General features: G+C 40.4%; 1 protein-coding gene across 10 annotated transcripts in view; it reads right to left on the reverse strand.

Annotated features, from left to right (window-relative positions):
* Positions 1 to 14,272, reverse strand: part of CLEC16A (C-type lectin domain containing 16A) — a 204,313-nt gene that overhangs the window by 133,463 nt on the left and 56,578 nt on the right. For all 10 annotated transcript variants that reach the window (XM_043494551.1, XM_043494549.1, XM_043494550.1 and 7 more), the window contains 3 exons: positions 11,393 to 11,515; positions 7,476 to 7,585; positions 1,760 to 1,804 (listed from right to left, as the gene is read on the reverse strand). In XM_043494551.1, the coding sequence (XP_043350486.1) occupies positions 1,760 to 1,804; positions 7,476 to 7,585; positions 11,393 to 11,515 (278 nt within the window). The remainder of the gene's footprint in view (positions 1 to 1,759; positions 1,805 to 7,475; positions 7,586 to 11,392; positions 11,516 to 14,272) is intronic.

Below are 14,272 nucleotides of genomic sequence, written 5' to 3' on the forward strand. Positions count from 1 at the left end.
TGGCAAATTAATTCCAATTCAGCAGTCTCTCGTTGGAGTCTGTTTTTAAAGTTTTTTTGTTGAAGGATAGCCACTCTCAGGTCTGTAATCGAGTGACTGGAGAGATTGAAGTGTTCTCCGACTGGTTTTTGAATGTTATAATTCTTGATGTCTGATTTGTGTCCATTTATTCTTTTACATAGAGACTGTCCAGTTTGACCAATGTACATGGCAGAGGGGCATTGCTGGCACATGATGGCATATATCACATTGGTAGATGCACAGGTGAACGAGCCTCTGATAGTGTGGCTGATGTGATTAGGCCCCATGATGGTGTCCCCTGGATAGATATGTGGACAGAGTTGGCAACGGGCTTTGTTGCAAGGACAGGCCCAACAAAGAAAATAACAGAACGCCACTAGCCATCACCTTCAGCCCCCAACTAAAACCTCTCCAATGCATCATCAAGGATCTACAACCTATCCTGAAGGACGACCCATCACTCTCACAGATCTTGGGAGACAGGACAGTCCTTGCTTACAGACAGCCCCCCAACCTGAAGCAAATACTCACCAGCAACCACACACCACACAACAGAACCACTAACCCAGGAACCCGTTGCCAACTAGTAAAACTATTTCCCCATGTTATTTCTCCCCCCACCCCACCCCCCACTGTTCCTCAGACGTTCTTGTTAACTGCTGGAAATGGCCCATCTTGATCATCACCATAAAAGGTTTTCCTCCTTCCCCTGCCCCTTCCTGCTGGTAATAGCTCATCTTAAGTGATCACTCTCCTTACAGCGTGTATGATAAAATCCATTGTTTCATGTTGTGTGTACACGCGCGCGCGTATATAAATCTCCCCACTGTATTTTCCACCGAATGCATCTGATGAAGTGAGCTGTAGCTCACGAAAGCTTATGCTCAAATAAATTTGTTAGTCTAAGTTGCCACAAGTACTCCTTTTCTTTTAGCAAACATAGATGTACTTGGCACCTGCACCAAGTGGGAAGGTTCCAAAGATGGATGCAAGTCAATCTCCCTGTCCCTTTTTGTATGCAGCTTCGGGTTTTGAATGTGGCCTTCACCCAGAAACTTCAGGCACCTGGAGCAAGGGTTAGTCACTGGCAGAAACATCTTGCAACCAGCATAGGGCTTAAAACCCGAGGACCAAAGGGGTTTGGTACTGAATGGAAACACCTGACCACTAAGAGGGACTCGATGCCAGAAAACCAAGAAAAAGAAAGAAAACCTAGACAGACACACATACACATGCAATATAAAACTGTACACAAAGATACAGGAAAAACCACTGACAATGGGGAAAGACTTGAGTAAACAAGTCAACATGCTCTGACAACAGAAGGAACTGAAGGCGTCAGGGGCAGTGCTGTGCTTTATATCATCAGTCAGTAGCATGAGCATAATAAAGATGCATGTGTCACCGCAGTAGGCACTGCTAAGAAAACAACATCTCCAGCTCTGGTGGACTGCATGCACAGTCATGAAGAAGCAGCAATTTGCAATGCCTATTTTTTTCTTCTGAAGTCGGTCCAATAAAGAGATATTACCTCATCCACCTTGTCTCTCTAATATCCTGGGACTGAAATGGCTACAAAGACACTGTATATAATATGGGCAATATAATTTATGGTACTTAACTCTATCATTTTCTTCAAATATTGTGTACATTTTTTTCTACAGCGAAGTCTACCTCAGTTGGAAGAGGAAATATTTAAAATAAAAGATTAATTTTATCCACCTCCTTAAAAAAATACCTTATAGAAGCGCCGCAGAAGATGAACACTCTCTTCTCTTGCACCCTAGAGAAAAAAAATAGATCAGTGATGATCAGATTAATACCCAAAATTAAGGTTACTTATTTGCAACTGGAGTTCTTTGAGTTGGACTCTGCATATTAGCACTCCTTGGATGTGCCAGCGGGTGAACTGAGACAGTGGAACTTTAACTAGCAGTGGCCACTGGAGCACTCGTGTCCTCTTGCCCCACCCCTTACCAATCCCAAATGTTCTTGGGGTCAGGCTATAAAAGAAGCTGTAAAGCTCCAGCCACCTCAGTCCCTTCCCTCGGCTTCCTCAAGTCTAGTTTATGAGAGTCAAGGAAGAGGGGAAGGTGGTCAGAGAGTGCAAATACGCAGAGTCTATCTTGACCTACAGTTACAAATAACATACTGTTATTTCTCCTTCAAGTGGCCTCTATATATTCCCATGCATGGGAGAAACTGGCAAGCAGTAGATGCAAAGGAAGGTGAGATGAGAAGTCCTAATTAATAAGTGAATGAATGACTGCTCTGACAAACTAAGCTTCAGATCTGGACTTGAGGTTCAGACCGCAATGTTTTGTAGGAGGGTGAACTAGAGCTCCAAGTTGCAGATTTACAGATTTCTAATTGGTATGTGTCTGAGATATGGTACTGAAGCTCCTATGGCCCTAGTAGAGCGAGACCTTATATATTCCATTCCTATTCCTGAAATGAATGTAAAAGCCTCTCCTATACAGGCTTTGGCCCAGATGAGTAATGTTTAGGAAGACACAGCTTGCCCCTTTTTATTCTAAGCAAAGGAGATATAGCTTTGGTGAATGTCTGAACTCTTTATTCCCATCTAACTAGTAAGCTAAAGCTTTTTTAGCATGAAGATTATGCAGTTTGGCTTCATCCTTCTGCACATGAAACTCAGAGAAACAGAAGTGAACTGATTAATGTGAAAATCTAAACTACTTTAGGGAGAAATTAGGGAGTGAAGATATACAACTATTTTGTCCGCATGAAAAAAAACTGTAAATGGTGGTTTTACCATACGTGCCTATAACTTGCTCACTCACCTTGCACACAGAACTGCCTCAGGAGTGCTACTTTGATAAATGAAATAAAAACAAACTCTCCCATTGGCTCATATGGCCATTTCATTAAATATGTGAGAACCAGATTTATGTCCTGCCAGGATGAGAGTTTAAACAGGAGGATAAATGTTAAGAAATGTTTAAAGAGACTTAACCATTTCAAGAGCAAACACATTCATCATCAAAAGAATAGAAGGCTGATATGGCAGATAAATGAACTTTAAAGAAAACAAGTCTGAGATTTTAAGCTGGAGCAAATATTCCAGTATACATTGAATTGGGCAGTCAAAAGGGATGTATTATTACCTGCTGACACTGAAGCTTTTCAGTTTTAAATTGTACCATTTGAGTAGATTCTTTTCTGGAGTTCACTAAGACATTCTGAACATCAGCAGAACAAAAGTATTTCAAAGTCCATTAGAAACCTATTGCCCATGTGGTGACATGCAGTGTGCTTTGATCTAGAGGACAGACTCCATTATCTTGTTGGATCAGTAAATATGGAGGAACAGGCAGCACTTTGTAGGTCCCTGCTAAGAGGTACAGTACGTCTGGAGGTCCCATTGTTCTCTGGGCCAAGCAGACGTGAATAAGATTATCTTGACCTTGTCCCGATTTACTTTCCTTATGACCCCCTGCATAAGAGGATAGGCAGAAAGGCACGCAGGAGTCCTTGCCTTCATTATATGCAGAATCAAAACTCAAAATGCCTGTTTCTCTCTGCTCATGAACAAAACCTTTGAAACTTCACATTATTTACAAAGAAGTCTATGTTTGGGTGTCCCGACCATGCAGAGATTTCCTCCATCATTGGTGTTTTTAGTGACCACTTGTGAGCCTCTATTGTTATTCTTCTTAGTTGGCCTGTCAGGTTGCTGTTCTTCCCGACAGGTGCATAAGAATACATCATTCCCATAAAACTGTAACCTCTCTGCAAAGTTGAGTAGAATACGAACTTCCCTGTTTGTGATATTGTTCATAAACCACCTGGAGCCACTGTGCTGGAAATGACAAAGTTTTTAATGCCTAACAAATTTCTCTGAGCCCCAAAAGGTTTATTTGTAACAGTCTCTGGGGGATTTTAGTGTTCCCTTCACTGTGAACCAGAATCAGTGAGGCCCCCATCCATTGCTGGACACATCAGAGGTAACTTAAAATGGAGCAAGAGGGCTGAATGGTATAGCCCTGAAGACATTGCAAATTGAGTGCCCCACCTCAAAAATCACAGCACTTTCTTTGGAATGGTTAATTTTCAATACACACAGTCTGTACTCTGTATCTGGTTGACAGCCAGTGCTATATGGTTCTCATTTTGAGATTAGCATATAGGGTGACTTACTTTGAAGCTAAAAATCCCATCAATTTGAGGTAGAACACTACTTAATATCCATTCAAAAGGTAAAGAGCTTTTATAGGAGATTGGTAAGAGTAACTTTTCAATTTATCATTGAACCCAGATCTTTCAAAGGGAGTATATGTAGAAGAGAGCATTGCAAAGGTGTTCCTTTGATTACATAACCTATTGTTCACATAAATTCCCTCTTATGCGAGTTGCCACCACAGACGCACATTTTGTAAATACTCTGTAGCAGCAGAAAGTCCAAAAGGGACCATCTTGTACTAAAATGATCCTGCCCCATGAATGAAGGTACTTGCGATGAGTGAGTCTTTTGGAGATATGGAACAGGTGTCCTTTTAAACAGACAGCAGCAAACCACTCCTTAAGAATGGGAGAGTATGGTAGAGGCTTGGGTCAGCATATGGAAATTAATTTTCCTGATGAAAGTGTTGAGCTTCTTAAGGTCTAGTATAGGGTGAAGACCTCCATCTTTTTTGGGAATCAGAAAGGACCTTGAATAGAACCCTGTGTTTCTCCTCTATTCCTTGGCACTACCCTCTTTTGGGAAGGCAAGAACCAATTATCTCAACAGGTTTTTGCAACGAGGGTTCCTAATAGGGAATGGAAGGATGAATAGTTTTGAACTGTATTGATACTTCTTGTAATTTCTAAAAGACACTTGCCTGTGGAAATGCAGTGGAAAAAAATGATCCAGTCAGGCTCTAAATTGAGGGAAATATGCTTGAATTAGTACTGGGTTGCAGTTCCTGGGCAGTATGTCAAACTTTGGGCCAAAGGCCAGACATCATTGCTCTCAAAGATGATTGTTTGTACTGATTCTTGAAGTTTCTTCAGTAGTCCTTTCAGTGTGAAGAGGATATTGTTAGTAATAACAATCTCCTGTGGGGAAGTCAAAAAGAGGAAGACTATGATGAGGGTACCTGAAAACCAGGTTTCCTCTTGGGCTGTTGCTAGATGCCCAGCAACCTGGCAGTGTGTCTGGTCTAATTTTTCCAGAAACCTCATTAGTTCTGGTACTAAACAGTCCTTCTCTAAGGGAAGATCCCCAAATTTAGAGAGACTTTGTTTCTGGAATTCTTGCAGATTTAAACAAGTGAACCTTCTAACAGAAACTGCAAAAACTACAGCTCTAACTGCAGAGTCGGAAGAATCAAGAGATGTTCCCAAGTCATATTTTGCCACTTGCTGACCCACCATAATGATGGCATTTGTGAGTTCTCGGTGCCTACTGAACTTCTCCCAGGCTAACAGACATTTTCACCCAAATATGGTATTGGTACAGCAAGATCACTGCTTCTTACTTCCTCCACTTTAGGTTTGAGTGGTGAAAAGGTGGCTTCCTCCAACCCCCATAAATCCATCTTCTTTCCATCCTTATATGAAGCAGTACAGAAGGACTAATCCACCTTTAGACCTCTGAACAGCCACTTAAACCACCAGGGAGTTTGATTCTATGCGTGTGTAGGAATATGAGAAGCCATTTTGGGGTAAATGATATAATTTGTCTGTATTTTAAGATATTGGTTGAACCGAAGCTGGGCTTGCCCACATGAGCATCACAAATTGTAAAATTCCATTTCATACTGCTGAGAGAATGTAGGATGTCAAAAACTGCATATGAACTCTTTTCTTGAAGTAGTTGGTATTCTTTCCACTAATTCGCAAAAGGCAACAGCATCTTCACATATTCATCAATGGATAGTCAAACATCGAATACAGGATGTTTCCTGAAGTTTGTGTAAAACTATCTACTCTTCATCTTCTAATATATTATACACTACAGTGGGAAATTGTTCTTTCAGTTTTACAGACAAATCCAGTATCTTTAGATGTGAAGGTTCAAAAGGAGACTGGCATTGTCTGGTTCAATGATTGGAATGAAGGTATGAGTAATGTCAAGGAGCTGGCCAATAGTGCCTTCTCTGCCACAGCAGCATTCACCAGTCTAGCCAGTAATCAGTCTGATTAATTAATAAAATTAATAATAAATATCCTTCTGTGGGGCAGACAAGGCACCATGTGACAGACCCTGGGAAGCCTGAAGAGCAAGCAGCACAGAGTTTAAAGCCAAGCTGCTTCATTTTTGGATCTGCCATCAAGGTTTCTTCCAGGACTAACGCTTGGAGCAGCCACCCTAACACTAAAATCCTAATATAGTATAAAGTTTTATTAGAATATGTACTATCTTTAATAAAAATTTGTTGGGCAATTTAAGAAGGATTCAGACCAATGATTGAGAGCAATTCCTAATCCATCGCCGCTAGTAATTGGAAGGAACTGAATTGGCCAGAGAGCCACACCCTCTTTCCTAGCCTCCCTCCTCTGTGTTCAGGACCAGTGAGGGAAGGGGAAAGAGGGAGTGCAAGAGCACTCTAATAAGCACTCCTAGTTAAGGTTCCATTGTCTCCACTGTATCCAGTTGGCATATCCCATGAAGGAGAATATGAAAAAGCCACTCAAAGGAGAATTATTTCCTGATAATTTCATTCAGAAAAAACGCTGATTATATACTGGGCATGGTTTCTATGTACTCAGCCTCCCAATCTTCAGCTTGATGAAAATAGGGGTTTTGCATTTACAAAATGCCTTTCATCTGAGAAACTCAAAATGAGTCACAAATAATTAACTCTCACTGCACCATTGCAAGATGGGGAGCATCCAAATTTTACACAGAAACACAGGGCATGTCTGCACTGCCCCACAGTTTGGACTCTGGGGGTGTGAATAGTAGTGCACACAAAAGCATTGCCCTGTAACTGCCCCATGTGGATGCTGCATGAGAACTAAAAGGTTTGTACTTCTCATTAACTTAATCCTCAAACAGAACCACGTTAATGTGAAGTAGCAACCATTTAGTTTGCACCTGCAACATCCATACAGGAGAGTTACAGTGCAGCACTTTGGCGTGCACTGCTATTTACACCCCTGGAGTCAGAATTGTGGGGCAGTGCAGAAGTGCCCTTATAAACAGCTATGTTGACACTTTCCTGAGTTCACACAGCAAGGTGATGGCAAAGCTGAGAAGACAACCTAGGAGTCCCACCTCCCAATTCCTTAATCTAACCACTAGACAGCCTCTTTCCTCAAATAGTTCTGTGCAATTAAACAAAAGGTATTTGCTGTAGAGATGGATTATATGAAACTAAACAGAACAGATCTGTGCAGCTTTAGGTCATGTCCAGCTGTCATTATAACCAACAAAACCATTACTTATGTGGGCCTTAACGTTAAGACGCTTTCCTTAAGGTGATAGCTAAGTAGCACACACTTACCTCAAGGCAAGCAAGGTGAACATCTTTTATAATACTGCCACTTTTAGATAATACCAGCTGCTTTAGCAATAGACAGCCCAGTTCCAATGTTGCCAGACGAACTTTTCCATCTAAAGTAAGAAGTCAATTACAATTCTGATGTACAGGGTATTTACGCAGGAGAAATCTTTTTTTTTACTCAGAGGCTTTCCATTCCCTCCCTCCCCTACTCCTCCCCCCACAATGGCCACACACAACAAAACCAGACTATACTACAACAGCATGATCTAGTCTCAGGCACATAGTTTATGACCTTGCAAAATAGTGATCTCTCAAGGAGAAAGCTAAGGTTATTTCTGTCACTGATGGAGTCCACTCCTTCTCTGGAAGCTGTCAAATCACTATTGCCATGAGACTCAGCCCCAGACAATACTAAAAGCAAATTTTTTGGCTTTGGGCTAATCCAGCAAACAGGATTTTTCAAATATTTGGGAAATATTTAAGAGCTCTCTTCTCTCCCCATCCCCAGCTCACTCCTTCAGGTTGAAAAACTGTGCTACTCCAGTGCAACTTTCAGGAACAGAAGTATAATTATCATCATTCATTGTCATGGTCCAGGATCTCATTGTGTTGACAATATACAAACACAAGACTGTCTGCCCCCAATCTAAATACAAGATGGCAACAGGTGGATACAGATAAGATACACACAACAGGTGGATTGATGGGGGAGAACAAAGAGCCAACATTGGTCAGCATGACAAGCAGCAGTCTCAGCACATCAGCAGTCTAACTGTTAAGTTTTTTCAAGGCATTAAGAAAAGAGTTTTAAGGAGGGATTTGAAGGAGAACAATGGAGGTAGCTTTGCAAATGTTTATGGGTAGTCACTTTTATGCATGATGGGCAACTTGGAAGAAAACACAGGGTGTTTATTTGAAAAACAACAAACAAGAGGGCAGTTAAGGCTGGCATCACTGAAAGAGCAGGAGTGAGAGTGAACATCTCAAAAGCATATGAGAGAACAGGTAGCATGGGACAGACAGTGAATGGCCTTGAAAGTGAAGACAAGTAACTTGTGTCTGATGTGGTGGGGAAAGGGGAGTCAGCGAAGGGAAGCAAAGTGGCAGGTGACAGATAAAGCAACAAGCTAGGAAAGTGATTGTTGCAGCAACATTTTAAATGGATATGAACGAGGCAAGACTGTCTCTGTCAAGGCCAGGGGCGGGGAGGGGGATGTTACAGTAGTCAAGAGGAGACTTTGACAGTTTTAGCTATGTAGATGACAGGAAATACCGTATCTTAGCAACATTATGTTATGCAGAAAGAATTTGCCATGTCTAGATTCTCACATCTAGGCTGTGTTTAAATCTTGCAGAGAAGATGATGATGCCCAGGTTACAGGGAGGATGAGGATGTTACCCATTGATAGAGAAAGAAGGGAGGATGGCAGTATTTGGGGGGGGGAAAGATTAAGACCTCTGTTTTGGCCATGTTGATCTTAAAATGACAGTTGGACATCCCTGAGATTTCAGAAGGACAGGAAGGAATTTAAGTTTGGACAGCAGATGGTGGTTCAGAAGAGAGGTAGATCTGACAATCCTCGGCATAAAGATCATATCATCATCTATGTTTCTGGATGAGATTACTCAGGGAAAAATTATAGAGGGAGAAGAGGACCAGAAACAAGGCCCTGTAGAGCCACATCCAGAGTTAGAGCAGGAGGAGGGAATAAGGAGACTTCTCAATCATGTCTAACACATTACCAGTTTTGCCCAGCCTAATTATGGCCTAATTTTGCCTAATTATGGATTCTAAGGAAGTGCTTTTGTTTAAATAGAAACCAAGCAGTGAAGAGCTAACGCTTGAACACAATGTTTCCATGAGTTACTTAATTTAGAAGAGGTGAGATGACAAAGCCATTGGAAAAATGGGTGTGTTCCTCCCCGCACCAGCACAAATTTGAACTTTATAAAAAAAACAAACAAAAAACAAAAACAAAACAAAAAAAAACACCCTTAATTTCTCTGATTAACAAAAAAAGATTCAAGGAAAGCAGATTTCTGTAAAAAAAAAAAAAAAATTTAGCCAAATGCCCAATTTTGCATTAAAAAAAAAATGTTGATTGAAAATTTGTAATCAGCCTAGAAATGAAGGACAGCTACAAACTAAGGAGCCAAATACTGCAAGAATTACACATGGAAGTAACTTTACTCGCAGCAGTAGTTTTACTGATGTGCATGTGTGCAGGACTGGGACCTAATATCAGTTACTAAAATGTAAACTGAAAAGGAGTACTTGTGGCACCTTAGAGACTAACAAATTTATTAGAGCATAAGCTTTCGTGAGCTACAGCTCACTTCATCGGATGCATTTGGTGGAAAAAACAGAGGAGAGATTTATATACACACACACAGAGAACATGAAACAATGGGTTTATCATACACACTGTAAGGAGAGTGATCACTTAAGATAAGCCATCACCAACAGCAGGGGGGGGGGGGGGGGGAAAGAAGGAGGAAAACCTTTCATGGTGACAAGCAGGTAGGCTAATTCCAGCAGTTAACAAGAATATCAGAGGAACAGTGGGGGGTCGGGGTGGGGGGAGAAATACCATGGGGAAATAGTTTTACTTTGTGTAATGACTCATCCATTCCCAGTCTCTATTCAAGCCTAAGTTAATTGTATCCAGTTTGCAAATTAATTCCAATTCAGCAGTCTCTCGTTGGAGTCTGTTTTTGAAGCTTTTTTGTTGAAGTATAGCCACTCTTAGGTCTGTGATCGAGTGACCAGAGAGATTGAAGTGTTCTCCAACTGGTTTTTGAATATTATAATTCTTGACGTCTGATTTGTGTCCATTCATTCTTTTACGTAGAGACTGTCCAGTTTGGCCAATGTACATGGCAGAGGGGCATTGCTGGCACATGATGGCATATATCACATTGGTAGATGCGCAGGTGAAGGAGCCTCTGATAGTGTGGCTGATGTGATTAGGCCCTATGATGGTATCCCCTGAATAGATATGTGGACAGAGTTGGCAACGGGCTTTGTTGCAAGGATAGGTTCCTGGGTTAGTGGTTCTGTTGTGTGGTGTGTGGTTGCTGGTGAGTATTTGCTTCAGACTGGGGGGCTGTCTGTAAGCAAGGCTTGAATAGAGACTGGGAATGGATGAGTCATTACACAAAGTAAAACTATTTCCCCATGTTTCAGAGTAGCAGCCGTGTTAGTCTGTATTCGCAAAAAGAAAAGGAGTATTTGTGGCACCTTAGAGACTAACAAATTTATTAGAGCATAAGCTTTCGTGAGCTACAGCTCACTTCATCGGATGCATTTTATGTATGTATTTTATATATTTTGTGTATGATAAACCCATTGTTTCATGTTCTGTGTGTGTGTGTGTGTGTGTGTGTGTGTGTGTGTGTAAGTAAATCTCTCCTCTGTTTTTTCCACCAAATGCATCCGATGAAGTGAGCTGTAGCTCACGAAAGCTTATGCTCTAATAAATTTGTTAGTCTCTAAGGTGCCACCGGTACTCCTTTTCTTTTTGCGAATACAGACTAACACGGCTGCTACTCTGAAACCTAAAATGTAAACTAACTCTCTCGTTATTGCTTGTTGGACATTTTGCTTATGCAACTCAACAATACGCAGGAACTCTAAGGTCTTAGGCCTCCCTGTTCTCTTGAATGCAACAGCAACTATTGAGATGAAAAGCAGAATTCCTACTTATTCTGCTCCCCAGTGGAATGTTGCCATGTGTCTCTTTCACAGGCCAGATCTGCTTATCATCTAACAAGAGCTTGCTAGTTCCAGTTGAACAGCAGTGAGTCTCTTCCCCATGGGGGAAGTACTTTAAATATTTTAAACATTGACATTACATTTTCAGAACTTATTGCTGCACAAAAAAAGTAATCAGTTGACATGATCAGAAATGCTCTACCTGGTTGAGCAGCATAATTCATTATCCTGATGAGCCTTTCTGCAAGTACGTGGTTGTATGAGCTTTTCTCCTCAGCATGCTGTGCTGGAAGCTGAATTCTCTCCAGCTTGACAGGATCAATTCCTTTTGAAGCAGAAGAAAACAGGAGGATATTAGCTAATAGCTATTAAAAATTGCAATAAGTCATCTTGAAAAGGCAGAGTATCATAAGCAGTATAGAACTGCATTGGCATAGAGTAAAATTGTGACATTTGAATGGCCGTGGCACAGTTGGAAAAGAAAAAACAAATTTTTACAACCTTCCAGGTTGGGATTTTCAAAAATGAGCCTGAAGGATGGAATTCCACTGAAATGGACACCTAAACTTCTTCGGTTCCCTGGAAAATCATTTAAAAGTATTATTACTTTGTTGACAACTGACCAAGTCATGTAAGGGTCCTGCTGGAAGTCTGATTTAAGAAAACCAGAGAATTTTTTTTTCCTATGTGTTAAGATTAATTCTTTTAACCACCAACAGTTACCAGGGAACAAGCCAGATTAAAAGGGTCATAATTACAACTCCAAAATGCTAAACACACTGGCTTTTGTGAAAGTACCTACAAGAAATTTAAACAAATGCCAAGTTTTCAGGCCAAGTTGGATTTCTCAGAATATTCTGGTTTGAAATATTACCCTTTATGAACAACGTGTTACAGTAAGACCTCAGACAATGGTTACAGACTGTTAAAGCTCATTGTCTTGATTTCAAGCAACTCTAAAACATTTCCTTAATAGATGAGAAGGATGTACTCCACTTCATTAAATTTCTTCCAACCCTGAACTCCTGCTAAGCCAATCCAATGTCACATGTGATGCCTTATGGTTATATCTTTTTTAAGTGTGTTTTTCAAAACACTTGATTTCAGTATAGCCTCACTTTTTTTTACTTACCAGATAAAAAGTAATTCCAACAGCTTGTATGGTAAAAGTAAACTTTTATTTTGTGGCAGGTATCAAAAGCCTGTTTAACATCCTTCTTTCAAATGGTTTTGCATATTCGTTTTTCCACAGTTACACTGCTGACTGTAATTATAATTGGCTAATGCAACTGTTTTGTTTTCCCACTAAAAATCTTAAAGAAAGGTTTGTTTGTAAGGAATTAAGCCATTTCTATTCATTTTGAAGTATGCAGCATTTTACCAAACCCTGAAGTACGATTTGTGTAATATGCTGGATTCAAAGCAAAGCATTCTTACTACAACAATGTAGTGGCAACATAGGATTCACAGGAGAAGTTTCCAGGTCTCATGGACTACCTTCCACAGTCAGAGTACACCTAGCCATAGGAACAGTCTATTCCCTGCCATCTCAAATATTGAGCACGGCTTGTTGTTCAAAAACATAATATTTTTACACCATAATCTTTATTACTTGTTACTGCTTAACAATTTTCAAACCATATTGTCCAAAGACTTAATACCCCTCAGTTTTGTTTATGAACAGTGATCACAAAAATGTGTGACTGATTCTGTAGCATGGAAGGTAACTGTGCCATTAGTAATCACATTTGCCTAAAGGGAGGGAAATAGATCAGCAGTAAAAGCCTTCTGCCAGCAAGTTACTATTTAAATATGTGACCAAATATTCAACTTCTGGGTTTTTTGAGATTTATTTAAGTGTGCAACCTGTGTAATGAATAGTAACATGTTTGCAATGTGCATAGGTGCAAGACAACACAATTCTAAATGAACATGCGCTGACTTCACATACTTAGCATGTAAAATGGTTCTATATGGATTCCAGGGACACTGTAGGGTCAATTTTCAGCTCGATAATGAACAAAATTAATTACTAGTAATTAGAATTCTATGTGTGCTCTTACCCTTTGGAAAGTCCTACATTGCTGTGTTTAACTAGGTGACATGTACATGAAAACTTTTCCAAGCCTGCACTATTAATGACACACTTGAGCACTTGAAAGTTGCCCTTCTAAAACAAGAGAGCACATGTCCTCAATTCTATTTACTGTAGAAATATGCAAATACAAAACAGCTTCCATACACTAACACCCATTCTAACAAGAGCATAATTTGCTGATAATTATTTACATTTTAGATATGTAAAGTACACCCCTAGATAGTGCTCAGGGTAGAAGTACATGAAACACTTCCATCAGAAGTGGACATAAAAATAGCTCTTTTCCACAGAAACAGAACTAGCCACCATAATATACCATAGTCACAGCAGTCTGATAACCAAGTCCCAAAGCCAACTAAGTGATTCTTAATTTGCGGCCCGTGAGCCACTTGCGGCCCAATCAGCACAGCACAGCAGCCCATGTGACATCCTCAGGGCCATACAGATAGTATTGAATGCAGCCCACAATGGTAAATAGTGCCTTAATTGAACCTGAAAGCAAATAGGAAGCCAGTTCAGCTTTCGAACTATTATTGCTTTTTACCACCACTACCTAAAAAGGTTGGAAGTAATCTTCTACACTAACTTTCCACTGGTCTTAAAATACAGCACATTGGATTATTGTAATCTAGATGACAGTAGCTAACAAACCTCTATATATGATTTCTCCACTAAAGGGTGGCAAAGATAGACTGTTAAATTGGGGGATTATGTAACCCATGTTAAGGAAGCTCATACTAAAGTCTATAGAAGTTCAAATCCCTGTATGGGTCATCACTTGTAAATTATGGCCTTGGCTGGATCATCATATACAGGGATTGAAACCCAGGACCTAAAAACCATGAGCCTCTACTGGTAGAGCTAAAATAGCAGGCTGCATTAGTTCAGAGACAGAAGGTTCAAACCTCTGTACATGGTCACTTATTAGAGGGGAAGTATCAACGCTTCAGTTAACATGAGTTCACAAGGGTTCTTGTGGCAGGG

Source organism: Dermochelys coriacea, chromosome 10 (assembly GCF_009764565.3).
Source record: "Dermochelys coriacea isolate rDerCor1 chromosome 10, rDerCor1.pri.v4, whole genome shotgun sequence".
NCBI lineage: Eukaryota > Metazoa > Chordata > Testudines > Dermochelyidae > Dermochelys > Dermochelys coriacea.